The following is a 26,598-nucleotide window of genomic DNA, read 5'->3' as shown; positions in this document are numbered from 1 at the left end:
TCTCCATCAGCTCATCCCACTCCGGCCTGGCAATGGGGCCAATAGGTACCTACGGAAATGTTGGTAGACGTTTAGGACATGTCTGTGGGTCACATTGGGGGTTTGTCCGGGATTGGCACTACCCCTTTGCTATTCCCAATGATCCCAAAGACTGAAAGAGTCGGGCACGTGGCTCAACCGGACTCCTGTTCTCAGGATCGTTGGACCATGACCGATCCTGTTGATAAAGGTCACTTGTTGGCCAACCCCTTTAAAAGGAATGTGTCACCAATTTATTTATTATTATTAAAACCACGTAGTGAAGTGTATCCAATTTTTGTAATCTGTTTTAATTTTTTAATTGTAATCTTTTTAAAATTTTATTTTCTGTACGTTATTACAGCTTTGGCCATCTTGCCTGAACATCTCTGCTCTGTTTACAGCGTTTAGTGATAGGCTTTACAGCACAGTCATGGCTATGGTCTGGATCTGACTGTGGTCTATGGGAGACGTTCTGTTCAGGGAGCTGTGACATCATCTATTGTCAGTAGTGGAGGCAATAGGTTATCTATAAAGGTGTTATCTTCTTGTTTAAAAAAGAAAATCCCTATAGAATTGACACATGCTGTTCTATGATTAGGCTTAGTGGCCAGAGTGAAAATTGCAGTTTTTTTTTTTTTTTTTTTTAAACAGATAGGAAAAATTTAATAAAAATACACAAAAATTCTGTAGAATATTAAAATATGTTTATAAAATGACGTAAAAACAAAAAAAAAAATTAATAAAAAGTTTAAAAATAATAAAAGTAATATTTGCTGACACATTCCCTTTAACAGACTCTATGTAGAGGTGGTCACCCCATCTCTTACCTTCTACTGACCCTTACTGACATGTTATCAAAGCGTATCATGAGTTCTTTTGTTTATTACTTATTTTTACCAATCCGCCAAGATTTGTAAGTGTTTTCGGGATGTTTAACAATCCGCATTTCTGGGTATCTCCAAGGGTTATCACAAAATAAAGAAAATAGCTCATCTATATATGTATATTTCAGGTCATTTAGTAGTTTTTTGGGGTACGGGGTTAGACACATGCAGGTAAGGTATAGAGATAACTATATGTTCTATAGCTGAGTTATATGGGGAACATCCTTAGGGCTCTGTTCACACACACTGTGGTTTCCGTTGGCAGCGTAAGCCATGACGCAGTGCCAGATCTGACGCAAATAACATTGTAAGTGTGAACAGAGCCTGTTACTTTCCAGAACTGAACTTTGGTTACAATATAACACTGTACAAGCCGTTGACTAGTTGGATACTTGGAATGTTGTAAACCTGAATTATTCTCTTATCTTCTAGCTATTACAATACCATACGTTCTTCTTGGCAATATTTGTCCTTATGACATCATAAGTCAGTGCAATTACTTAAAGGGATATCGTACTAAAAAAAAGTTGGAGGCAGCCATTGTACGAGCGGAGATAGAAGTCATCACAACGAAGTCTATGGATTCATTGTACCTTATAGGCTTAGGATGACGATAACGAGTAACCGGTAACATAAAATAAGAATGCAATTATCTTGTAGTGAAATGAATTTTCTTAAGACAATACACTAGATTCTCATACGTCCTGTCTCAGCTCATATAATGGCCGCCTGCGGTGTCTGTAGACTTTAAAGAGGCCCGGTCAGATTTCAGACCTGTTTTAGTAAATAGTCAGGTCAGGAGTTGCGACACGTCCTCTTTAAATGTCTCATTGACATCACTATATCACAGCTAGTATAACAATACAGTGTGTAGCGCCCTCTATAGGTATAAATGACTCCCCTGTAGACTTCCTACACAGCCGTGGGTGACAATCAGAAGGGAACTTTTGTTTCAAGATATTCTCTTTTTTTTCACTTTCACAAAATTGTCATGCTGAATCTTGTGATTTCTCCTCCGCAGTTACACAACGCTGAAAACTGTAGGGACACCTGTGAGGTACTATGAAAGTGACGTAATATTAGAACGACCACCAGGGGGTGCTACAATTTTTTGTGTTGTGCGTCTTGGTATATGATCATCTGTTTGAGATCCTGCAAGAGAATGGTGACATTTTTAGAAATTTACATATCTATCTATCTATCTATCTATCTATCTATCTATCTATCTATCTATCTATCTAATATCTCCTATCTATCTATCTATCTATCTATCTATCTATCTATCTATCTATCTATCTAATATCTCCTATCTATCTATCTATCTATCTATCTATCTATCTATCTATCTATCTATCTAATATCTCCTATCTATCTATCTATCTATCTATCTATCTATCTATCTATCTATCTATCTAATATCTCCTATCTATCTATCTATCTATCTATCTATCTATCTATCTATCTATCTATCTAATATCTCCTATCTATCTATCTATCTATCTATCTATCTATCTATCTAATATCTCCTATCTATCTATCTATCTATCTATCTATCTATCTATCTATCTATCTATCTATCTATCTATCTATCTCATATCTATCTATCTAATATCTCCTATCTATCTATCTATCTATCTATCTATCTATCTATCTATCTATCTATCTATCTAATATCTCCTATCTATCTATCTATCTATCTATCTATCTATCTATCTATCTATCTATCTTCCTATCTACCCACTTAGCCTCCTCAATCCATAGATGTGCGCAGGGCCCCATCTTTCCTGTGACCCACAACACCATGTAACTTGCCCCTGGCCCCCTAGCCCTGGACCCTGTACGACCCTGGATCTACACACTGCACAGGTTAGTGTCAAGCACTGTGGCGAGCACAATGACCAAGGCACCGCATGAGGGCATCTGGAAAGACTGAAAATTTGTGTGGAGACATGCAACACCGTATTGTGATGCAAACAATATTAGGGAGGACCTTTCATGCCCTCTGACACCAGCTGTGTTATATGCTGCTAGTCAGCTTTGCTGGTACGTGCCCCAATTGCAGAGATATTGGTGCTATTAGTTATGGCACCAATATAATTGCTCTGTGATAGGGGCCGACCTTTCAGCTCAGCATTATCATCGGTTGCCCCTCCTGATGTACACTTTCATAGCCTTGTACTACAGGGGGCGCTCCTCACCACCTAGTGATGATGCTGAGCTGTAAGGTCTCTCTTTCTGACAATGCACGGATATCAGTACCAAAACTAACAGCACTGACATCTCTGCACCGGAGCACATACCAGCAAAGCCGATCATAACTGCCAGCTTTCCAGCTTCATGTTAGAAGACACGACATATCTTCTTTAAAAGGCTTTGCAGTGGCATTAAATACTTAGTATTGTTCGTCTAATAAAAAGTTGTACAATTTTCCAATATACTTTCTGTTTCAATTCCGCATGGTTTTCTAGATCTCTGCTTGCTGTCATTCATTCTGTTACTTCTAGTGGATAAAGATCAGTCCATAGTCATGTGATATAAAGTTGCATGGTCATGTGTTGGAAACACAGGTGCACAGACCATTACAAGACAAAGTTCAGATTACTGAGCTGTGAACCTGTGTGTTCATCACATGACCATGGACTGTATATAAGATGACCATAGACTGCATATCACATGACCATAGACTGCATATCACATGACCATGGACTGTATGTTACGTGACCATAGACTGCATATCACATGACCATAGACTGCATATCACATGACCATGGACTGTATGTTACATGACCATAGACTGCATATCACTTGACCATGGACTGTTTATCACATGACCATGGACTGTATATCACGTGACCATAGACTGCATATCACTTGACCATGGACTGTTTATCACATGACCATGGACTGTATGTTACATGACCATAGACTGCATATCATATGACCATGAACTGTATGTTACATGACTATGGACTGATTTCTATCCACTAGAATTAACCCAATGAATGACAGCAGGCAGGGATCTAGAAAACATTTATTTGCTAAAACTGGCAACTTCCCCTATAAGAGACTCTTGGACCTCAAAACCAGGCATGTCTTAGGTTAGTTGGTGTCCTGTGCTGAACCTTCTATGGCTGACCATCTCCTGTGGTAATATACTGTATAGTATCATATAGTGCACATACAATACTGTATACACATCCTGTGCAGATTTGGGGTACTCAGGCCATCATGACCAGTTGCACCCCCTTGGTAATGGCAGGGGCACCCAATCGTAGCCTTGCAGACATTATTATTGCCTCTCCTGCTCCATAGTTGTAGGCTGCCTTGTTTAAAGAAACTCACCGGACAAACTGAATCCCGACTGATGCAGGTTCCGGACCGGCGCCATCTGGACTTTTCCTGGACAGGCTGCTATCCTTGAGGTTGGCGTGGGCGCTGCTGTTTTTGCGGTTACTGTGACCTCATGAACAGGCCCATCGTACAAACCCCTGGGGACCCCCCGAACCTCTGCCATCTGCAACAGAAAAAGCTAAATTCTTACTAAATTTCTTAATTTCTAGCGACAGAACTGATTCTGTTTCTGAGCAGGAAGGTAATTTCATGGCATTAATAAGTGGAGCACTGGGCTGAGTTACCCTCCAGGATACCGATATAGCGATCTAATCCCCCAGGAGCGTCTGCGAATACGTAATAATTACAGCGTAAATGAACTAACCTAATTCTATCTCGCTTCAGAACTCAACAGAAATGCAAAAAAATGGGTAGAATGTGCGCCGGAACGCTTTGAAATACTTATCCTCAACACGCTCTCATCTCACCCCCAAAGGGACAAATCTCAGGAAGAAGCCGGCGCTTTATATAGCAATGTGTCTTCTGCGTTGTACATCATGTAGGATTTCTTAAAGGGGAATCTAATGTAAGTGATCTTCTTATATACAAAGTAAGAAGCACATGAACCCCTTGGCAATGCTCAGAGATTTCTGTTACTGAAAATCCAAAATTTTCACCAACATAGTAGTTGACCGAAAATCTCAGGTTAGAGGGGTTATTAAGTAATTACAAGTTATCTCCTTGCCGATTGGTGGTGGCCAGGCCACTAGTGGGCGCTGCTTACTGCTACATTCAATCCTATGGCGATACTGGATATAGCACTTCACGCCTCTTCGAGAGATGAACAGAGCAACAGTGCACATACTGTAGGCATCCAGCCGCGGAATACTGGAATATCCCTTTAAGGGCCACAGTAATGTCTTAATGTCTCTGCATCCCAGCCTTAAAGGGGTTGTACTAAGACATACCTCCCAACCGTCCCGATTTCCACGGGACATTCACGATTTCGGTGACGTGTCCCGCGGTCCCGGTTGGAGGGAGGTATGTCCCGATTTCAACTCAGATCTGCGTCCTGAGTTGAACACATACACGGCTAAAGCAAGGAGTTGTCACAGCTCAGCTCCTTGCTTCGCCGCTGCACGCCGGCTACTGGCTGTGTAGACACGATGTGATGACGTCACATTGCGCCTACAACTATGTGCAAGAGAGAGAGGCGCGGAGAGAGCGGCAGGGGAGCGAGGAGAAGGTAAGTGTAATGTGTACTCTGAGGTGGAAAGTGAAACTGGGGGCAGATGAAAGAGAGGACGGCATGACACTGGGGGCAGAGATGTGGGGACATGAATCTGGGGGCAGAGATGGGAGGACATGGATCTGGGGGCAGAGATGGAGGGACATGAATCTGGGGGCAGAGATGGGGGACATGAATCTGGGGGCAGAGATGGGGGGACATGAATCTGGGGGCAGAGATGGGGGGACATGAATCTGGGGGCAGAGATGGGGGGACATGAATCTGGGGGCAGAGATAGGAGGACATGGATCTGGGGGCAGAGATGGAGGGACATGAATCTGGGGGAAGAGATGGGGGGACATGAATCTGGGGGCAGAGATGGGGGGACATGAATCTGGGGGCAGAGATGGGGGGAAATGAATCTGGGGCAGAGATGGGAGGACATGAATCTGGGGGCAGAGATGGGAGGACATGGATCTGGGGGCAGAGATGGGAGGACATGGATCTGGGGGCAGAGATGGGAGGACATGGATCTGGGGGCAGAGATGGGGGGACATGAATCTGGGGGCAGAGATGGGGGGACATGAATCTGGGGGCAGAGATGGGAGGACATGGATCTGGGGGCAGAGATGGGAGGACATGGATCTGGGGGCAGAGATGGGAGGACATGGATCTGGGGGCAGAGATGGGAGGACATGGATCTGGGGCAGAGATGGAGTGGACATGGATCTGGGGGCAGAGATGGAGGGACATGAATCTGGGGGCAGAGATGGGAGGACATGAATCTGGGGGCAGAGATGGGCGGACATGAATCTGGGGGCAGAGATGGGGGGACATGAATCTGGGGGCAGAGATGGGGGGACATGAATCTGGGGGAAGAGAAGGAGAGGACATGAATCTGGTGGCAGAGATGGGAGGACATGAATCTGGGGGCAGAGATGGAGGGACATGAATCTGGGGGCAGAGATGGAGGGACATGAATCTGGGGGCAGAGATGGAGGGACATGAATCTCGGGGCAGAGATGGAGGGACATGAATCTCGGGGCAGAGATGGGGGGGCATGAATCTGGGGGCAGAGATGGGGGGACATGAATCTGGAGACAGAGATGGGGGGACATGAATCTGGGGGCAGAGATGGGGGGACATGAATCTGGGGGCAGAGATGGGGGGACATGAATCTGGGGGCAGAGATGGGGGGACATGAATCTGGGGGCAGAGATGGAGGGACATGAATCTGGGGGCAGAGATGGGGGGACATGGATCTGGGGGCAGAGATGGAGGGACATGAAACTGGGGGCAGATGAAAGGTGTATATGAAACTGGGGGAGAGATAGAGGGGGATATATAATTTACGGGTGACTGTAGGAGGATTATACTGTGTGCGGGCATATGAAAAATTAATGAGAACGGGCGGAGTCAACACAAAGTGGGTGGGGCTAAATTTGCCGCAGCGCTACACGCACCGCACATTTTGTCCCTCTGTTGGTTCTTCAAAAGTTGGGAGGAATGCGAAGATATTATAAATGTCATATCAGCACACACCACTAGAGGGAGTAACCTGCCTTGTGGTTTGAGATGGACAAACCAATTAGTCATAAGCCAGGTTCGACCTAAATATTCGAAATTGTTTGGTTTTTAAGAAAACCAAACAATTGGGGATTTCTCTCGGACGAACTAAAATGGCGGCAATGATCTGTATTGCGGTAAATTATTATCATAGGTAGATCGAGTATAATAGGTGAAGACCAAGGGGAGTTGGAAAAAAAAAAATAGAAAAACATTTATATCCTTCCCTTAACTTTTCACAGCACAGCGCCCTCCTTGTGACATTGTGATGCTTGGCATGCCAAGGGGTTCAATCACAGGCCTTGGCGGTGACCTGGGGCACATTACGTCAGACCGAGTCACTGTGAGGGGGCCCAAGGTTTCTTTGGGCCTCCACCCATTATACACTATAATAATTTCAATTCTGTTCTATCTAAACGTATTCAACCCGAAATGAATCTGTAACCCGAGCTGCAGAGGTATGGCGTGATGTCAGGATGTCGGCGCCCGGTGTCCCTTAGGCTATTGCCACATGTACAAGCTGCTAATGGCGACTGTGACTTTAAGGGGAGAGGCATTCAATGTTCCTGTCTCTGAAAGTAATGTTAATTCATAGTGATATAAGGAGACTAGTAGAGCTGCGGGGCGGTTGTACCTATCACATCCAATTCATCATGTAGGCGGTAGTATAAAGAGGATGCGGTATACACTCCCTATTTCTGCAGGTCTGTGCAGACGATGTCGTTATTACATTGTACCTACTGATAAGGTGCGTTTCCTTACATTTACTTACAACCACTTGGGCACATTTGGTGTGACTGACCCCATACAGGGTTCAAGAACTCGACCTGGACCCAAATTTGTAGCCTCATGTGAATGGGTATGTAATGAATCCCCATTCTGAGAACCCCTCAGTGTCTATATGATTTGGACACATAATAACCCGTATTTCACTCACCCTGTTCCTGGCTTTGATCCTCTTGTATACAAAATCAGGGAAGGTTTTCCTGGGAATGAAGCGTCCGGATCCTTGGCTCACAAGGAGCGTTTCATTCTCCAGCACGATTCGTCCTTGACTTATAACCAGCTCTGGCGCGCCATGACACTCCATCCCTTCGAATATATTCAGCTCCACAGCCTGATGGAATAAACAATATCTGAATGTGTCCTTTCACCTGTCACCAGCTCTGAAAATCACAATGACATTGGCTGAGTCTTTTGGGGTTTAGTTTCTACAACTCTGTTCAGCTATTCCAACGTTATAAGCCTTTTTAATGTTAATGCAAATTAGGGTCTACAAGGCAAGTTGGTGGTAACATCACATGATACAAAGACCCCCATCCCCAGACAAACCACAGTGTTACTTTGCTAGTACATAATAATATGTATCAGCAGTGAAAGGGCTTATATCTTTGGAATAGCTTAACAGATTTTGATAAACAAAAGAACAAGATGTTCAGGTTGACAGCACCAATCAGATGATACATGGCCTTTTCAGACATGAGTTTGTAATGTACGTATATCTGGAATTGTGCCAAACACATCACTCAATCCATGGAATAGGAATACGAGGGGGTACCCAAAAGTTTCCAGAAAAGTTGTTTTTGAAGTGTGTACAAAATTCCTTCAATCTCCATCAAAGTCCTCTCCTTTAGCGGCAATACACTTGTCAAATCTCGTCTGCCATTGTTCAAAATATTTTTTAAACTCATCTACTTTGATGTGTCCAAGCGCCTCTGTCGTTTTCCTCTTCACCTCCTCCACGTCGGCGAAACGCTTCCCCTTGAGGTTCCTCTTTATTCGTGGGAATAAAAAAAGTCACTGGGAGCCATATCGGGTGAATAGGGTGGGTGGGGCAAGACAGCCATGCCGTTTCTTGCCATGAAGGTGGTCACCGAGATGGAGGTGTGGGCTGGGCCATTGTCGTGGTGGAAAAACCAATCACCAGACTGACACATTTCGGACCTTTTCGCCGCACACTGTTGCGCAACTTCTTGAGAACCCCCAAGTAGAAAACCTGCTTGACGGTTGGACCTGTTGGAACGAATTCTGAGTGCACAATCCCTTTTGCATCGAAAAAACAAATGACCATTGTCTTCACATTGGACTTCACTTGACGAGCCTTTTTGGCGCAGGGCGTCTTCCAGTGGCTTGATTGTTGTTTGGTTTCCAGGTCGTAAGCATAGCACCAAGACTCATCTCCCGTAATAATTTTAGAAAAAAATTCTGGGTCGGTTTCGGCATGTTCTTTTATGGCACGGCATGATTCGATGCGACGCTCTTTCTGTTGATCAGTCAAGAGCCGCGGCACAAACTTTGCAGCCACCGGTGACATGCCCAAATCCTCCAATAAAATGCGCTGAATCGAGCTCCAACTCACTCCTGACAACCCTTTGAGTATCTCAATGGTTCGCCGTCTATCTTCACACAAGAGCTCGTTGATTTTTTGGACACTTTCATCCGTTCGGGAAGTTGACAGACATCCAGAACGCGGTTGATCATCAATTGACATTTCACCATTTTTAAAGCGGGTGAACCAGGAGTAAACTTGAGCTTGGCACATAGCGCCATCCTTGTAAGCGGTCTTCAACATTTGTATGGTTTCCGATGCTTTTTTCCCGAGCAGAAAGCAAAACTTCACAGCCGCGCGCTGCTCATAAAACTTCTCCATGAAGAAAAACAACGGCTGGACAAAACAGCTCTTGCAAGAAAATTCACTGCGGGTAGACGAAACCTTCCATCAACACTGCTTGGCACACTGACTCGCGTACTACGAAAACTGCGTGCGCGGCAGCCTCATTCTGGAAACTTTTGGGTCCCCCTCGTAAAGTGTCTTATTGCTAGAGGTCGTGACTTTGGGATCACTAAGAATCACAAACATGGCTTCCCTGAGTAGCCCTTGTTAGCATAGGGGATAACATCATGATCAGTGGGGGATCAATTCCGAGAAGAGGGCAATGCTTCTCCCTTCCTGATGGAGTATGTGCCCTGCCGTTCCATTCATCCTCTATGGGAGCACCAGAGATAACGGAGTATAGTGACCAGCTCCAGCACTCCCATAGAGAATGGACACACGTAGTACAGACTCCTATCCTGACCTTGTACAGTCCCTGTCCCCATATACTACACATATAGTACACATATGGAACTATCCTGGGCTCAGTTGTGAGTTGTAATGCCACATAACAGACAGATATAGAAAACTGCCACTTACCAGGTTGTGAGTCTTGGCTGAAATGATTTTGACAGTTTTGGGATTCCAGATAACTAGGTCAGCGTCTGAGCCGATGGCAATCCTTCCCTTCCGAGGATATAAGTTGAAAATCTTGGCTGCATTTGTGCTGGTCACGGCAACAAATTCATTCTCATCCATCTTGCCCGGAGTCTAAAATTAGGATGAAATCTGGAAGTATAAATCAGTCTAATAGGAGCCTTTACGTAACCCCTTACACTTTATTCACCCTTTCATTTTTTTGTCATTCCTCCCCCATAACAAAACAGTGGGGGTGTTATTGTGTTACTTATATACATTTGTATAGGGGGCTGGAGCTCTATTTTCATTCATTGTATAGTCAAACAATTCAATGATAATATTGTGACTACCTTCAGTCAGCACTAGGGGGAGCTAATTTACAACATATCCAGTGAACTCAGACTGGTTGTAGGACCTTGTCTGTAAGCTCAGATGTAGAAAGTGCCCAGTCCCTGTATGACTAAGGAAGAGGAAATATGGAACCTACTGAAGGACGCATGAAAGCTTCTTCTATTCTTACCACACATTTCTCCCATATAATTGACATTCTTTCTTCTATTCCATTCGTTCCCTCGGGGATTAGTGTGAAGTTATCCTTCCCTACGGCTTTCTGCGCTGTGGTGAAGGTGCAGTGTGCGCTGCCGGTTACCTGAAGGTCTGTACTGTAGGGAGACAAGTATCAGTCATTGGACTCTACTTCTACATTGTATCAGGTCAGAGACATTCTATAGCAATTCTACTAAACAATGGGATTTATCATGTTTTACACAAATGAATGGTGCTGCGTACAATAAACAATCAGAGTAGAAGATGAATTTTTGTAACTTTTTAAAAAGTTTTAAGTTGAGATTCCTGGCAGGGTTGGGGTAGACCCCAAATTCTGAACCTGATATGCACAGTGGACACTTTTTTACCTTCTTCTTATGATCTCCACAGCAGTATTTTCAATGTCTAACACAAAGATGCAATTCAATGTCTTAGCTTATGTGTATAGCTGCTGCTCTACTGATTCCTGCACAGTTGGAAGTTCCTCTCTAGCCCCAACAAGGGTGGTGTCAGGCAGGGGGTGTGATTCAGAGCTCCAATCAGAGGCAGAATCCCACCCCCTTGTCTGCTCTTGCCTGACACTGCCCTCCTGACAGTACAGAGACTCAATAGCCTATCAAGCACCAAAGCTAACAGCACTCATAGCTCAGGAATGGTGGGGGCTAAAGAAGAAATTCCAACTGTGCCAGAATCAGTGGAGCAGCAGCTATTAAATAATGCCAAGAGCTGGACTTGTTGGAGATGGTGAAAAGTCCTTTTTAAATACAGTTAGTCAGGTTTCTTAAAGGGATTATGTTAGCCTTTTCACTTTTCAGTAGGTAGGATTCCCGGAGGTTTAAGAATACGGTATGTATATATTCTTAGTCTAAGCATGACTTTAAAATCAAATTTATAATCCAGGGCTGCTCTAAGGGCAGTCCTTCACCCTTCAGCGCTCCACAGCACCTCCTCCTGCAGGTGGTTGCTACTTGATACTACAGCCTTCACTCAGATCAGGAGGGCTGACAGATATTCCTCTCAATACTCACAATGACATGCAGCCTTGGCCGTTTGTGTATGTATGAGCAACAGCTCATCGGCATCTTATTTTCCATGAGACTGGGGCACACTTTAGTAAAATTGTTGAGGTTACCAGTAGAGACTATTAGGACTATCATATTCCCCAACATAGTCTGAATTCTACTACCATGGAGATGAAACAGTCTCTATTGAAGTGAATTCTCCCACCGGGGACACAAATACCACTTACACAGGAGAGACCTTTTGGCTTCGGTTGTATGAATGCGGCCTTTGTCTTGTAAGTATTGCGCTCCTTTGTAGTATATCTATATAGAGAACCTGCGGTAGAGCTGTCGCCATCCATCTGTAAGCTATATCCCCACCACAGGCATTCAGTCTTTACCATGTAATACCTTCAGATCAGCACATAGACAAGGCTCCGGGCTAAGTATATCTGCTGATGTCTCTATCAGGTTGGCTATACATTTGCACAGGCTTTTCTGTAATATATGCACGCTTGCTAGTCTGTTTAAAGGGTTCATTAGCATATATTATATTAGAGGCGCAGTAATACAGCACATGAAAATCTAATGGCCAGAGACAGTTATGCACTGGTGTTAATGTATATGCATGGGGTCACACATTAACCTCCCAACTATGGCAGATTCAGCAGGACAGTCCTATATTTCAGGCACTGTCTCACTGTCTTGGGGGTAGGAAGTATGGCCGGGGTGTCTGGAGGACAGAGATGGAGTTGTGTACAGTGCCTCTGTTTCTGCTCCTGGCATCGCACCTATTTTCCCCTTCCCTGGACTTTGGGGGAACAAGGTGGGGTGAGTATTTCTATTTTTGTGGGTATTTTAATGTGTGTAACCACAAGGAGAGGGCATTATATATACCATGGTGGCCACAACGGGGGCATTATTTATACTATGGAGGCCACAATGAGTGGAAGAATATATTGTGGGGCCACATTGAGGTGCATTATACTGTGAGGGACCACAATGAAGGAGGCATTATTCTGAGGGGCTACAAGGGCGACATTATACTGTGTGGGAGCCACAAGGGGGCATGATACCATGTTTGGGTCACTAAAGAAGCATTATACTGTGTGGGGGAACAAAGGGAATGGCCAGGGCCAAAGGGGCCATGGGTAGAGTTGGAGGCATAGTGGATGATGCTTAAATTTGCCATGTAGATTTTGTGTCTCTCTTCTGAAAGTTGGGTTATATGGATTAATATCAGTGAACCTACTAGTTTCTCCATACTCAGCCAATGTATATGGGGTGTCATGAATCTCCTGCGATAGATGATGTTGGGAATAAGCAAGATTAGGAAGATTAGGAACTTACACTCCTCTCCATAATGCACACTCATCTCGCCATATGTATGGGGCTGTCAAGAGCAATAGCAGTCAAACAAACTTTCGAAAACAGCTAGTGAAGGTCTATGGCCAGATTAATATAGGCAAAAAACTACAATTTTCTGTTGCATATGACTAATAAAAGGCAGACTGGAACATGCATGGGACCAAGAGAAATGTCTCCAAAAGATCTCTTCTTTGTGAAGACACCACCAGATCCACCCTAGGTCAGATTTGTCAATTCCTTCCTAATATATCATTGCTCAATGATAAAACATGGAGAACAGATTATAGACTCACAAGTGACTTTTACATACCAGGATAGTAAAGAGCTGAGATACTCTGCAGTGGTGGGGTCAGGACTAATAGGCGGTGAAGTGACGAAAGCTGCAGCTTTTGCCCAGTTTTTGCTCCAGTAGTGGGAGCCATCGGTGCCTAAACCTGCTGTTATTGTCTCTCCATATACCACCGTACCTATAAGACCAAAAAACACCATCAGCATCCTACTGAACAAAAATAAACCATACCTACTGTAGATTAGGGCTATTTGCTAAAAAATTACCCCTGTTTTCTTCCGAACGTCCCTGCCACAGCCTCGATTTACTGTTCCTGGCATGTGTTAGAATGGAAACCTACACCAGTTCCTACCTGGCATAAGTTTCCATTCTGGCTCCGAAATTTTATCAATTTTAATAAAGAATAGTAAATACTGAATTGTCACAGATTACTAGCAGGAGCATTGCTATAGGGGGTCCAGGGGTAATAGTCACACTTGGACTCTGGGACATGAAGGACCCCAATGACCTCGTGGATACCCAAGTGGTAAAAATAATGATGTGATCTGGATAAACTATTGCCAGCAGCCCTGGATTACACACAGTAGAATATAGCCATCCCCTGGCATCTATCTTCACTACACAAACCCATCAGTTGTCATCTAGACCGGAGCAACATGAAACAAGATTGAAAGATTTCATCATGGTACGATCACACAATACTAATATACGACATGCATCATGAAGCGAATGACTACCCTGATATAGAATAACACAATCCTCCCTGCTCGGTGACAATGTAGTCCTTGTATAATGCAGGATAGCCTAAGGATAGAGCAGCGCCATGCCAGGGAATTCATTATAGCTTCCTCAAGAAATGACCTAATTTCTCTAATTCTGCAACAATATTGAGATCCCTTTTGTTCTACTATTACTGAGAGGAAGTAGAAAAGTCAGATATGAGATATTAGGTTTTGGGATATTATTTGGTATCTGATATCTCCAATTATATTGAGGTAATTGTGGGCAGTCGCCTGAAAATGTTCAGGTTTTACTTTACACTATGTTGTCTGGTTTATAAAGCCCACCCTCTTATATTAACCAAAGTTGGAAGAAGTTGCAAAAAAGAAATTGATGCTTTGGAGGACCTAGGAGGACACAGTCTGTTTAAACACGTGGCGAACAGGCTTCGGTCGGCCCAGGTAGACTCCCAGTAGAGAAGACTGTTTGATCCACCGGCAAGCATAAGATTCTTTGTCCACCATCCAGACAAAGGGGGTGTCTTCATTACACACTACTGTCTCGGCATGGACCATTTCCCAGCATTTCCCAGCGTGCAACAAGGAAATTTGGTGTCATGACCCCCATTACGTGTCCTGCTGTTGATAGCCAGCCACCATTGCCTTTGTTGCAGTTGTGTCATGGATGAGAAATCTGGACTAGAATGGTATCATCTTTAGCAATGAATCCAGGTTCTGTTTGAGATCCAACAAGAGTTGGGTTTGAGTATGGAGACCTTGTGGTGAGGCTTCTATAATGTCTTTTCTGTAGAGCGACTCACTGTCCCAATTGTTGGTGGGACAATCTGGGTAGCCATCACATATCCCATTCAGTCACCCCTTGTCACGATGCGAGGTCAGTAACAGCTCAGTGCCATGTAGACTTGGCCACATGTGTCGCCTCTCATGGCAGGACTGACACCTGGCGTTTCTCAGCAGGATAATGCTCGCCCATATACAGCATGAGTTTCGGAGGAAGGTCACTGCCAGATGAGAACACTTCCTTGGTCTGGCCAGTGGCAAGATTTATGACCAATTGAGCATTTATTGAACCACCTGGACACCATCTTCAGGTTCTACAAGACCAGCTGCAACATCTAAGGGCAACTATACTGCAGTATACTGTACAGAACTTGTATGCCTTCAAACCCAACTGTATCTCCTCTTGTATTCAGTCTAGAGAAGGCCAACATGGTCCAAGAGCCTTCACTCAATTGTACTATTTTTCCGCACCCCTTGTACTGGGTTGCAATACTGTTATGTGCCCTACCTCAACTTCTCCATAAGCCGGGGATGAAGAAAAGGTAATCTTATATTTCTAGTGACAACCAACTCTTGAACACTTTCCAGAAACTCGTATGAATAATTATTTCTACACTGGCAAGAAAATGAGATTTTCTGCTCCAACGAACACGGAAAATAGTCCATAATAATATGTCTATGGGAATTTTTCTTACCTTTCCGCCTTGCTTGAGCGATCACGTCGGCGGCTCCTCTGCTCATGACTTTGGTGATGTACAGGGGGCAGTTGGCTTGCTTTGCTATGGTTATTGCACGGTATGCTGCCTCCGCCTCCACCTGGAGGAATAGGATTCATGTCACCTACAACTATATCTTGTGACAAAGTCTACAGGTGAGGAAGACGTTCCTTACCTCCTCCGAGTGGCTGAGGACATGGCCTTCTGGTCCAATGATGCCCAATTCTAGCAGTCGCTTTTGTTCCTATGGTGTATACGAATTACAAGATATATATAAGAAAGTTGTGCCACAAATGTAACTTTTTCCCTATCCATACCAAGGGGTATGTTTCTAAATAGTGGGGGTCAGACTGACGGGATTACACAAATGGGGGACTTGAATCTGTGCTGGAGGCTCCAAATGAAAACGTGGATGTAGATGTCAATGTAGTCTTACCCAATACTCCTATGGAACCCTGATTCCCCTGCTTGTGCCTCTACAGCCACCCTATAAATGATACCAGGCGTTCCAAGCTTAGATCTCCACGGATTACATTACCTCTTCAATAATGTCGCCATTCTCGGCGTGAACCTGTGCTACGGCTCCTAGATCACGGATAATGCTGAAGATCTCATACATCTGTAACCAGAACAAATATTACAATTACCCTACACAGAAAATACGTAACCCTATATTGCTATGGTAAAGGTACATTGTATTGTACCTGAGCGTCCGAGCACTGGTATTTATCCTTGTACGCCATGTACACAAGGAAGGAGTTCACACCTTCACAAGGAGAGAACACAACAATTACCAAAGTTTTAAACATGTTTTTAAAGAATTTTGGATGATGTTTTTAAAATCCTGCAATTTTCTTGAGGCCACTAAGCCTAATAATAGACGGACACTTGCTAAATCCTTGAGGCAGTCACCTTATTTATATCACACTAGAAGATAATACCTGTAGAGAGAACACCACTGAACCATTATTACATCCACTACTGACAACAGATTATAAATTGTAAATAAAAGCATAAGGGCAGAGAACATTTGGGACCATCAGCGCCAACCCGGGGACCACCATGTACTGGGACAATAGGGATCACTGACTCCTGTTTTGAAAGGCGAAATGGATAGCAGCCAAATCTAGAGATTGCTATGTGCCATGGATGCCTCCCTTGAAGTCAATGGACGTTACAGATTAACCAATTTCTGTAACCCCCATAGTCTTCAATGCAGATCCCGTGTCATCCTGAGTGTAGGCTCGGCTGAGCAACTTTCTATCCCATATCTCATCTTGTGGATATTCCATCTATGGTGGAAATAGTCTGGAAATTGCAATTATTCTATGAGTGATGGGAGTTGTCAACCATCCAATACTAGGTCAGGTATAGGTCTAAGATTCACTCTCCGATACCAGGCTTCCATACTCACCCTTGTCCTTCACTAGCGCCTCCATCTCCTCCTTTAGACTCTCGTGCCAGTGCGTGATGTCCACATGTAGTGAGTAGTCGCAGCAGACTTTCCCATCAGCCCATTCTCTCCATTGGTCGTAAGCAGAAACTAAGCTCATTCCAACGTCAGGAAAGACATGGTCAACTAGAATAATACGCAGATACATCTTAGTCACGGGATTGCGGTATTTTTATACGTTATTTCACATAAATTCACTGTTTATAGGAGAGACTATGGTGCCCCATTGTTATAATGGCTTATAGTGCAGATTCATATGGACTTCATTTGTGGCCATACATGGTTTGTACAAAGCACAATGCGCATGAGCAGTCAGAAAATTGGAGGAGAACCATGGGGGTGGGTTATAGAGGGAGATCCCAAGTGTAGTGGGTGCAAGGTGGTGTACTGGGTGCAAGGTGGTGTACTGGGTGCAAGGTGGTGTACTGGGCAGGCATCCACGTAGTGTGTAGGGATATTGAGACAGACAGAATTAAAGGGGTTGTGCTGATATGGACACTTATCCCCTATCCATAGGACGGTGAACAGGATAAGTGTCCGATCAATGGGTGCCCGATGGCCATATGCCTAAGTGATCAGAAGGACGGGGAGGCCGAAAGTCCTACTAAAGCCTCATTGTCAATGTATGTTTGCACGACCGGCACTCCATTGACTTCTATGGGGCTAGAAGCAAGCAAGTGGAAAGGTATATGGGATATATAGTACAGAGCTGAATTCATGACATCATCTAGGAAAACATGTACTGTAACACATAAATGTCAGAGCATGCAGAACATGGAGTGGGAATAGCTATGGTAGGCGACTACAATGGTAACACCAGTCCTGTTACTGGGCCTTATAGCAGCCACAGTTGCGATGGCAACTATAGACCGAGTGGGCCACTATGTATATACACGGGGTGAACATTTATCACGCATTGTACACCAGTTTTCTGAAGACTTGTAGTTTTTTGGGACAAGACTGGTTTTTGCTCAAAAAAATTGCAACTTTTTTCTCTTTTAGCTCACCTTCAAAACGTGCCTAAGATTTAGGTCAGCTATGAACTAGCGTAGATTTCAATGCAAGCACATGGCCTCACCAGAGGAGGCGCCTGATTTATGAGGAGGCGTTCGCAGGAGATATGAAGACTTGCACTGAATACACCAGTCTTCAGAAATATCCCCCATTGTTCTTTTTTGGGGGATAGTGTCCACAATGTGGCTTCTCCTTCTCCTGGTCATCCCCTGAAGGGAGAGGGGCTATACAGGCATGGGTCTACCCATTCACTGAAAATAGCTGAGCAGGCAACAGCTTAAAGGGGAGGTCCTATGAAATAAACTCAACAGGACCATGTTCAACCTAACAGCCAGGTTCTATGTAGATGGGACTGGTGGTGGTTGGTGTTCCCATTTACTTCAATGGGAGTGCCAAGGAAAGCCCATCTCCAACACTCTCATTGAAGTGAATGAGAGCACCGACCACCACTGGTCCTGCCCACATTGAGCCTGACTGCGGTGAGGTTGAACATGGAGTGGGAATATAAGGGAACATAAGCACGGGGCATAACAATTTAACATGCCTGACCCTCCTTTCCCCAACTTCATTCATGTTGAATGTTGAGAGGTTACTATACATTCAACATTCAGTGTGTATGAGGACCTTCTGTAGAGTCCCTGCCTAGACCACCATGACCCAAAGCCTAGCAAGCCTCGACATCTGGCCAGGCTTACCTAGTGCTAAGACCAGTGAAGCATATAGATTCAAGATCCCACAGATAATGGTCACCACACAAGTTTCATCTCTGTACTCACTTATCATTGTAGTGCCTCCCGACAGCGCCGCTTTAGTTCCTTGGAAGAAGTCATCAGCACTTGTCATTCCCATGACGGGCATCTGTAGCCTAGTATGGACATCTATTCCTCCAGGAATAACCAGCAATCCATGAGCGTCAATGGTCTTCACTCCACCAGGGACAATCAGATTTTCTCCAATTTGTCTATGAAGAACAAGTAACAACTAAATAAAAGTCTATAAGTTGCATTAAAGCAAACTGAAAAGATCAGCCATCAAAGAACACGATTTAGGATGAAGTTAATGGAACGAATAAAACTTTCTTCTGCTTCCAGTTCTCCATAAGACAAGATCAGGACAACCAAGATAGATCAACTGATAGATCCATTGGGGTTCAATTTCTGGCACTTCTACCAACTACTAGACAGGGGAATCCAGTACTCTGCTTACTCCATCTGCAAAACTGTGGCTAGGAGTAGTCTGAATGGAGCGGCAGATTTGAAATGGAGCAGTGGTCATGCATATACCAAGTGGCTCCACTGACAGAAACTGCCAAGCATCAACTGTATAGGTAGTTGGTCCAAGAGGGTGAACACTCATCGATCTACCATTTCTCTAGTGGAGAGGCTATAAATGCTTTTGGCTGACATACCCCCTTAAATAGTGCCCACTAGTGTTATTATATTTTACTTAAAGGGAATCCTTCACCACCTCCGGATCTTTACATCCTTAATTAGATGGCGCTCTACTGATTCCAGCGCAGCTTTAATTTTTTCTCTAGCCCCTACCATTCCTGAGAAAAGGTCAGATTAGTTTCAGCACCCAGTATGCTATCTAGGTTATATACTCAAGTGGGCGGTCCTAGACTACCTGCTGCAGCCAAGGACCGCCCACCTGAGAAAAGAGAGCCTAGTTAGTATATTGGATGTGGAAACTAGCAACACCGATTGCTCGGGAATGGTGGGGGCTAGAGAAAAAATTCCAACTGTGCCAGAATCAGTGGATCGGTGACTATTAAAAGATGTAAAGTAATAGAGTTGGTGGAAATGGTGAATGGTCTTCTTTAAAATACATTTTATCACATAATGATGAGCCTTATCTTACTTTATTAAGCCATCTTCGACGTATATGTCTGCACAGAACGACTGGTCGTCATTTACTATCTTCCCTCCTTTGATGAGAAGTCTGTCGCTCTGCAGCAGAGAGAAGACACATATTTATGTGAGGTTTTCATGTCCATCATTTATACAGAAGTGGAAGACAAACACAGTTCGGTAGGGAAAATTCACAGGACAGTAAACCCCCGTCCAGGTATATTTAGCATCGCATATCAGTAAGTTATAGACAATAGACAATCATCAGGGCCGGAGATGATGAGCGATTCTACACTGAGGAACATCATGTACAGAAGAGGGGGCTTTATTCTCTCTACCCAAAGTACTGAGCTTAGATTACTAAACTGTCAATAAAGATATGGAAAAAGACATGTAGGATAAATTTCCAGGAAGACCAAGTTGTTTCCTTCAAGGTAGATAAGTGGCCAAAAGTAAATATCCCTAGGATGAGCCTGCTTGTTTATCAGAGACCACCACCACAATTGTGGGGAAGTAAAAAAAATTAAAAAACATAAACTTACCTGTCCCCAGTGCACCAGCAACCTAAGTAAAGGAACTGGGATGTCATACGCATATGTCACCCATGACGTCCCAAGTCCTTTCCTTAGCAGTCATTTGTGGCGGGGCCTAAAACAAGACCCCAAAACAGAAGGACCAGACCGTGGTGAGAGACACTGGAGCACCAGGGACAGGTGAGTATCTTTTTTTTATTTTTTTTTTTACTTTCTCCAACCTCCTTACCAAAAATGGGTTATCCTGGACAACCCTCTTAACCCCTTATATTCAGCTGTTCGAAAGGTTACTGACATAGTCAACGAACCTTTCCAGCATGCAAGTGCAATTTTGATGCTAAGAAAAGCAACTTCTATTCCATATGTATATGAACAGGGCATGGTCATGTCTACCGGACCACCTACTTTCACCTAAATTAGGAATTAACATGTAAACAATACAGGTTATACTCAATCTGCTCCTCCTGCTCTATACCATGCTGCTACATTGGACAACATATTCAATATGTCAGGTTTCCATTAAACGGGTTTGCCCACAAAATCAACATGCATAGGGGATCCATTACAGATTAGCATGGATGCAACTGCTGGGACCCCTACTGATCACAAAAACTAGGGTCCTATGCACCCATGTCTAAATGGAGTGATGGGCGACAGACTCTGCTCCATTCATTTCAATGGGTCTTCACCAGCTAAGCCCAGGTTATAAAGCATTGGGAGTCCCAACAATCAGATCCCCACCATTCTTATAAACATTGGATGTTCCAGGGGTTGGACCAATCCTATGCACAAGGGAGAGGTTGATAGAGTGGGTGAACCCATTCAATGTACTGAGCTGTTTTGTATAGACACGTAATATGGTGCCCATACTCTACCTCCATGCGACTATACAGATTCCTATGACAAACCTATGACAATTAGGTATGGGAACTAAGTTTAGGATATAATATGGTGCACAGAGTGTCTATGGGTCCGTGTTAAGGAACCTTAAGGAGCCAGTCTGGGGCCATACAAGCTTCATGCACATCATATTGTCATATTATAAGGTCCTATAGTGTAGACTGCCTTAGGCATTATGAGGATCGAATGTACCCCTGTATCATATACCTACAGTATATTCAATATTATAACCAGAAGCTTTTCTTGGATTAAGTAATATTTATCTATATCAGCTTCTTACTGATGTTATTTGCATCCAATGACCTTGGAATATTTGCTAAATTCATTTAGATAAATAAAAAAAAATTGCAGTGATGATAGCAAGGAGTGCGATAGTGGGAATTACAGAAGGGTCTCCAGGGGTCTCCATACCCACAATTCCCTGTGGTGGAGTGAAAGGCACATTTGCAGAGAGTGTTATCTAATACATCTTTGTATCTGGCAAACCTATGATGTCATAATGACTAATTCAGCAGATACAGGTCACTGTGGATAGGAGCCGTCTGTATGGTGGTATGTACTGGGAGTGGAATACGCCTTAGTAGGGGTTAATAAATGTAAATTAGATTAAACACATATTAAGGCTGCAGTCCCAGGTCTGTCTGTCTGTCTATCTCTGTATCTATCTTGCAATAGATAGATAGATAGGTCATAAATATCTGATGGAACAATAGTTCGATAGATAGATAGATAGATAGATAGATAGATAGATAGATAGATAGGAGATAGATAGATAGATAGATAGATAGATAGATAGACAATACAGAGATAAGTATAGAAATTCTTCATCTGTCTTTCTACATACCTAGCTGTTACTCTTTCTATATATCTATCTGACTATCTTTCTGTAGATAGATATGTGATAAAAATCTGATAGAAATGTCAACACGATATTTAATCAACAGATATGGACAGAAAGATAGAAATGATAGATAATAGATATGTGATAGACAGATAGTCAAACACATTATATATATCCAATAGAAATATTATAGACTAGATAGATATGTAGCAAAATAGATTGGAATGATAAATAATAGATATGTGGTAGATGGATAGATAGGTAGATAGATGTGTGATGTTCTATCTATCTATCTATCTATCTATCTATCAATCACATATCTAGGTATTTATCCTTCTATATTTATGTGATGTGATGGAATCCATCTATAACTTCATATAAACATATCTATCTAGAAGGAGAGACAGCGCGTTATTGTATACACACCCACATCATTACATCTTTACTGTAACTTAATACAATGTCTTCACCATCAAAGGAGAAATCTGAGCTAAGTCTTCAGCTACCCCGGCCCATAACACACTGAGATACATTGATGTGAGGTTCTTATATACAGCATACAGTACATTATATTATACATCAATAACAGATACCAGCAATATAGCAGCTATACAGGGGGTAAACAACCATCCCCTGCCCTGGTAATGGAGACAGATTCTTCACCATCCCTGTATCCTCTACACTATAGGGTCCATGGCCTCCTATCTCGCCCCTGTATCCCCTACACTATAGGGTCCATGGCTTCCTATCTCGTCTCTGTATCCTCTACACTATAGGGTCCATGGCTTCCTATCTCGTCTCTGTATCCTCTACACTATAGGGTCCATGGCTTCCTATCTCGTCTCTGTATCCTCTACACTATAGGGTCCATGGCTTCCTATCTCGTCTCTGTATCCCCTACACTATAGGGTCCATGGCTTCCTATCTCGTCCCTGTATCCTCTACACTATAGGGTCCATGGCCTCCTATCTCGCCCCTGTATCCCCTACACTATAGGGTCCATGGCTTCCTATCTCGTCTCTGTATCCTCTACACTATAGGGTCCATGGCTTCCTATCTCGTCCCTGTATCCTCTACACTATAGGGTCCATGGCTTCCTATCTCGTCCCTGTATCCCCTACACTATAGGGTCCATGGCCTCCTATCTCGCCCCTGTATCCCCTACACTATAGGGTCCATGGCTTCCTATCTCGTCTCTGTATCCTCTACACTATAGGGTCCATGGCTTCCTATCTCGTCCCTGTATCCTCTACACTATAGGGTCCATGGCTTCCTATCTCGTCCCTGTATCCCCTACACTATAGGGTCCATGGTTTCCTATCACGTCCCTAGCCCTGGGCTATCAGGCCGGAGTCCTCGCATATTGTCTGCATATTATTTAGTGACATCATTGCCAAATATTCCGATAATAAAGCAGAAGAGATTTCTGTGGATTCATGGCCAGGAGACGACTGACCCAGATTCAATCCTTCCTCATTAGTGATGGTAATGTGCGATCAATGGGGAGGGGACGGGTGGTCAGCTATACTATGGACCATAGGGTATCCTGCAAGCAGTGACCACAACAACCAGGGATACGACCTATATACTGAGCGTTACTATATATCTGTATGCAGAGGATGACGCTCTGCCCCCCCTCCCCTATATATAGCATGCACACCCCTGCTGCTGACCCCGCACTGATGCTGGGGGTCACGGTGAGTCCTGCTCGTCTTAAAGGGCCTAATTCCAGTGAGTCTCCTGATCTCATGGCTGTCTTATGTGAGCTCTGCCATGGATCCTTACACCTGCCCCCTCCTCCCATCTTACAGTAATCCTAGGGATGTTCTTCTTTCCTTGGTAAGACATCCTGATGCCAGCAGATGAGGGGTCCCCGATGCAGGGCTGCGCTCCTGTGTATTGTGCTGCTTGGCTTGCAGTCAGATGGGGTGGGGGATGTGTCCCTGCGCTTTTTGTTGTGCTAGGCTCTGTGGCTCCCCCTGCAATGCATGCAGCGAATCCTGGACTACAATGGCAGCCTCATCCTGCAAGCTCCAGCCAGGGGCCTCTCCTAGGGCCTGAAGCCAGCCCACCTCCCCCACCAGAGGGCAAACAAAAGACAAGTCTCTGCCGGATGAGGAGGATGAGGATGAACCTGGCACCACAGCGCCCCCGAGCGCCCACAGCACACACACAGCAAGTGCACAGCGGAGGCAGCTTTAACCATCTCACTGCTGTGTGCAATGCTTCAGCCTGGCAGTGAATGTGTTAATGTGTTAGTCAGGGCTATCCTCAGTGCACAATGGCGGCAAAACACCAAAGATATAATAAGATAATACTTTAATAGTCCCGACCCGGGGAAAGTCATCCATTCACTGTCAGTGAGACATTCCTGAACTTATAGGAGTTGTATATTGAAATAGATAGATAGATAGATAGATAGATAGATAGATAGGAGATAGATACATAGATAGATAGATAGATAGATAGATAGATAGATAGATAGATAGATAGGAGATAGATAGATAGATAGATAGGAGATAGATAGATAGATAGATAGAAGATAGATAGATAGATAGATAGATAGATAGATAGATAGATAGGAGATAGATAGATAGGAGATAGATAGATAGGAGATAGATAGATAGATAGATAGATAGATAGATAGATAGATAGATAGATAGGAGATAGATAGATAGATAGAAGATAGATAGATAGATAGATAGATAGATAGATAGATAGATAGATAGTATTAACTATCTATCTATTTACAGTATCTATCTATCTCAATCTACACACACAATTATTAGTATATTAAACAGATAGTTGCATAAATAGTTGCACATATCATAAGACAACCATTAGATAACAGAAGATAAGGTATAGAGAATGATATAGATAAGATATGGAAGAAATATATATAAGAAATGTAGAGAGTAGATAGATTTATAGATAAATAGATATGTAAATACATTATATATAGATTTATATATATAGGTGATAAATAGGTGATAGATATGAGGAATGATAAAAAGAAGGAAGAAATATATATGATAGATAGATAGATAGATAGATAGATAGATAGATAGATAGATAGATAGATATTAGATAAATATATCGATGGACTATATGAGATAGATGATGGATAAATAGATATATAGTTAGTTATATACATAGATAGTTAGGATACATATGAAATAGATAGATATACTGTAGATCCTTTAGAAGTATTACACACAGTATATAAGCATGTATAAGAGAAGATGTGGTATACATAGGCAGCAGATACTGGGTGCAGTATATAGTATACAGTTCCTCACCATCTCCTGGGTACTTGCAGGGGATTCCTCCCACTGTTCCTTGCCATGTCTCAGGCCGTCCACCTCCTCAGCTGCCCCCTGCCCCTCCATGCTGCCCTCACTCCCGGACTCACTGAGCCCATCGCAGCTGCCATTACCGCCGGCCTCCTCCACCTTCCTGTGGACACTTTTCTTCCCAACACTTAAGGAATCAAAGTTAATGGTTTTATTCTCAAATGCCCCCTCCACGTTGCAGAACATGCCCCCATACTTCTGCCTGGGCTTGGGGCTGCCAGACCCCAGCTTAGAGAAGTAACTGGGCACATCTCCATCCACCTTGTCTGCCCTGCTCCTCTCTGCCATGGCTCCTGGATGTGAGACTCTGCTGGATAATCCAAAGTGAAGGCTCTTCTTGCTCTGCCAGGCTCAATTTGAGGAAGGGACAGTGTCTAGGACGTGTCACATAACCCCCTGAGGTTATACCCCAGATGGCAGCTACTTGTGAGACTGTGTGCTGTCCAAGGGGTGTGGTGCTGAAATACACAAAGTGCACAGGCTGGATTATCTATACATATTATCTATACACAAGGAGAGAACTATAGAAAACTATAGGTATATACAGCAGGCAGCTAGATACATGGAGGGGTGTACTATAGAGGCAGGTATGCAGGAAAAAATAGAAATATAGATATACATGAGCTACATAGATAATAGAGAAACATGATAGATAGATAGATAGATAGATAGATAGATAGATAGATAGATAGATAAATAGGATATAGATAGATAGGAGATAGATAGATAGATAGAAAATGGAAAAAATGGCAGCACTCCAATATTTAGAAAAAGTGTGGGTTTATTCCAAGCAGCGACGTTTCGGTTCTTATCTGAACCTTTCTCAAGTTCAGATAAGAACCGAAACGTCGCTGCTTGGAATAAACCCACACTTTTTCTAAATATTGGAGTGCTGCCATTTTTTCCATTTTCTATATAAAGTTGAAGTTTAGCCACCTTCCAGTTTGGCTTTG

General features: G+C 43.5%; 1 protein-coding gene across 2 annotated transcripts; it reads right to left on the bottom strand.

Moving 5' to 3' along the window:
• Positions 1-1,700: 1,700 nt before the first annotated feature.
• Positions 1,701-25,990, bottom strand: DPYSL4 (dihydropyrimidinase like 4). Of its 2 annotated transcripts, none has more exons than XM_075257687.1 (14): positions 25,592-25,990; positions 20,029-20,117; positions 18,945-19,129; positions 17,116-17,280; positions 16,406-16,467; positions 16,240-16,320; positions 15,877-15,945; positions 15,681-15,801; positions 13,487-13,643; positions 10,782-10,923; positions 10,223-10,393; positions 7,967-8,146; positions 4,248-4,419; positions 1,701-2,057 (listed from the first exon to the last, which is right to left on the bottom strand). In XM_075257687.1, exons 1-14 carry the CDS (start codon positions 25,931-25,933, stop codon positions 1,966-1,968), a joined length of 2,028 nt encoding a protein of 675 aa, XP_075113788.1. In that variant the 5' UTR covers positions 25,934-25,990; the 3' UTR covers positions 1,701-1,965. The 2 variants fall into 2 exon arrangements, with proteins under 2 accessions (XP_075113788.1, XP_075113789.1); XM_075257688.1 differs by lacking the exon at positions 25,592-25,990 and adding an exon at positions 24,102-24,417.
• Between the last annotated feature and the right edge of the window lie 608 nt (positions 25,991-26,598).

This window comes from Leptodactylus fuscus, chromosome 10, assembly GCF_031893055.1.
Source record: "Leptodactylus fuscus isolate aLepFus1 chromosome 10, aLepFus1.hap2, whole genome shotgun sequence".
NCBI classification, from domain to species: Eukaryota; Metazoa; Chordata; class Amphibia; order Anura; family Leptodactylidae; genus Leptodactylus; species Leptodactylus fuscus.
The sequence above is the reverse complement of the archived record's forward strand: the minus strand, read 5'-3'. Positions and strand labels throughout refer to the sequence as shown.

Excerpts from the sequence above, each read along its gene's own strand:
- DPYSL4 (XM_075257687.1), bottom strand. The coding sequence starts at position 25,933 with ATGGCAGAGAGGAGCAGGGCAGACAAGGTGGATGGAGATGTGCCCAGT. Across the intron at positions 17,281-18,944 it reads GGGAGGCACTACAATGATAA|TTGACCATGTCTTTCCTGAC; the intron begins GTGAGTACAGAG and ends GTATTATTCTAG. Across the intron at positions 16,321-16,405 it reads ACCAGTGCTCGGACGCTCAG|ATGTATGAGATCTTCAGCAT; the intron begins GTACAATACAAT and ends TTCTGGTTACAG.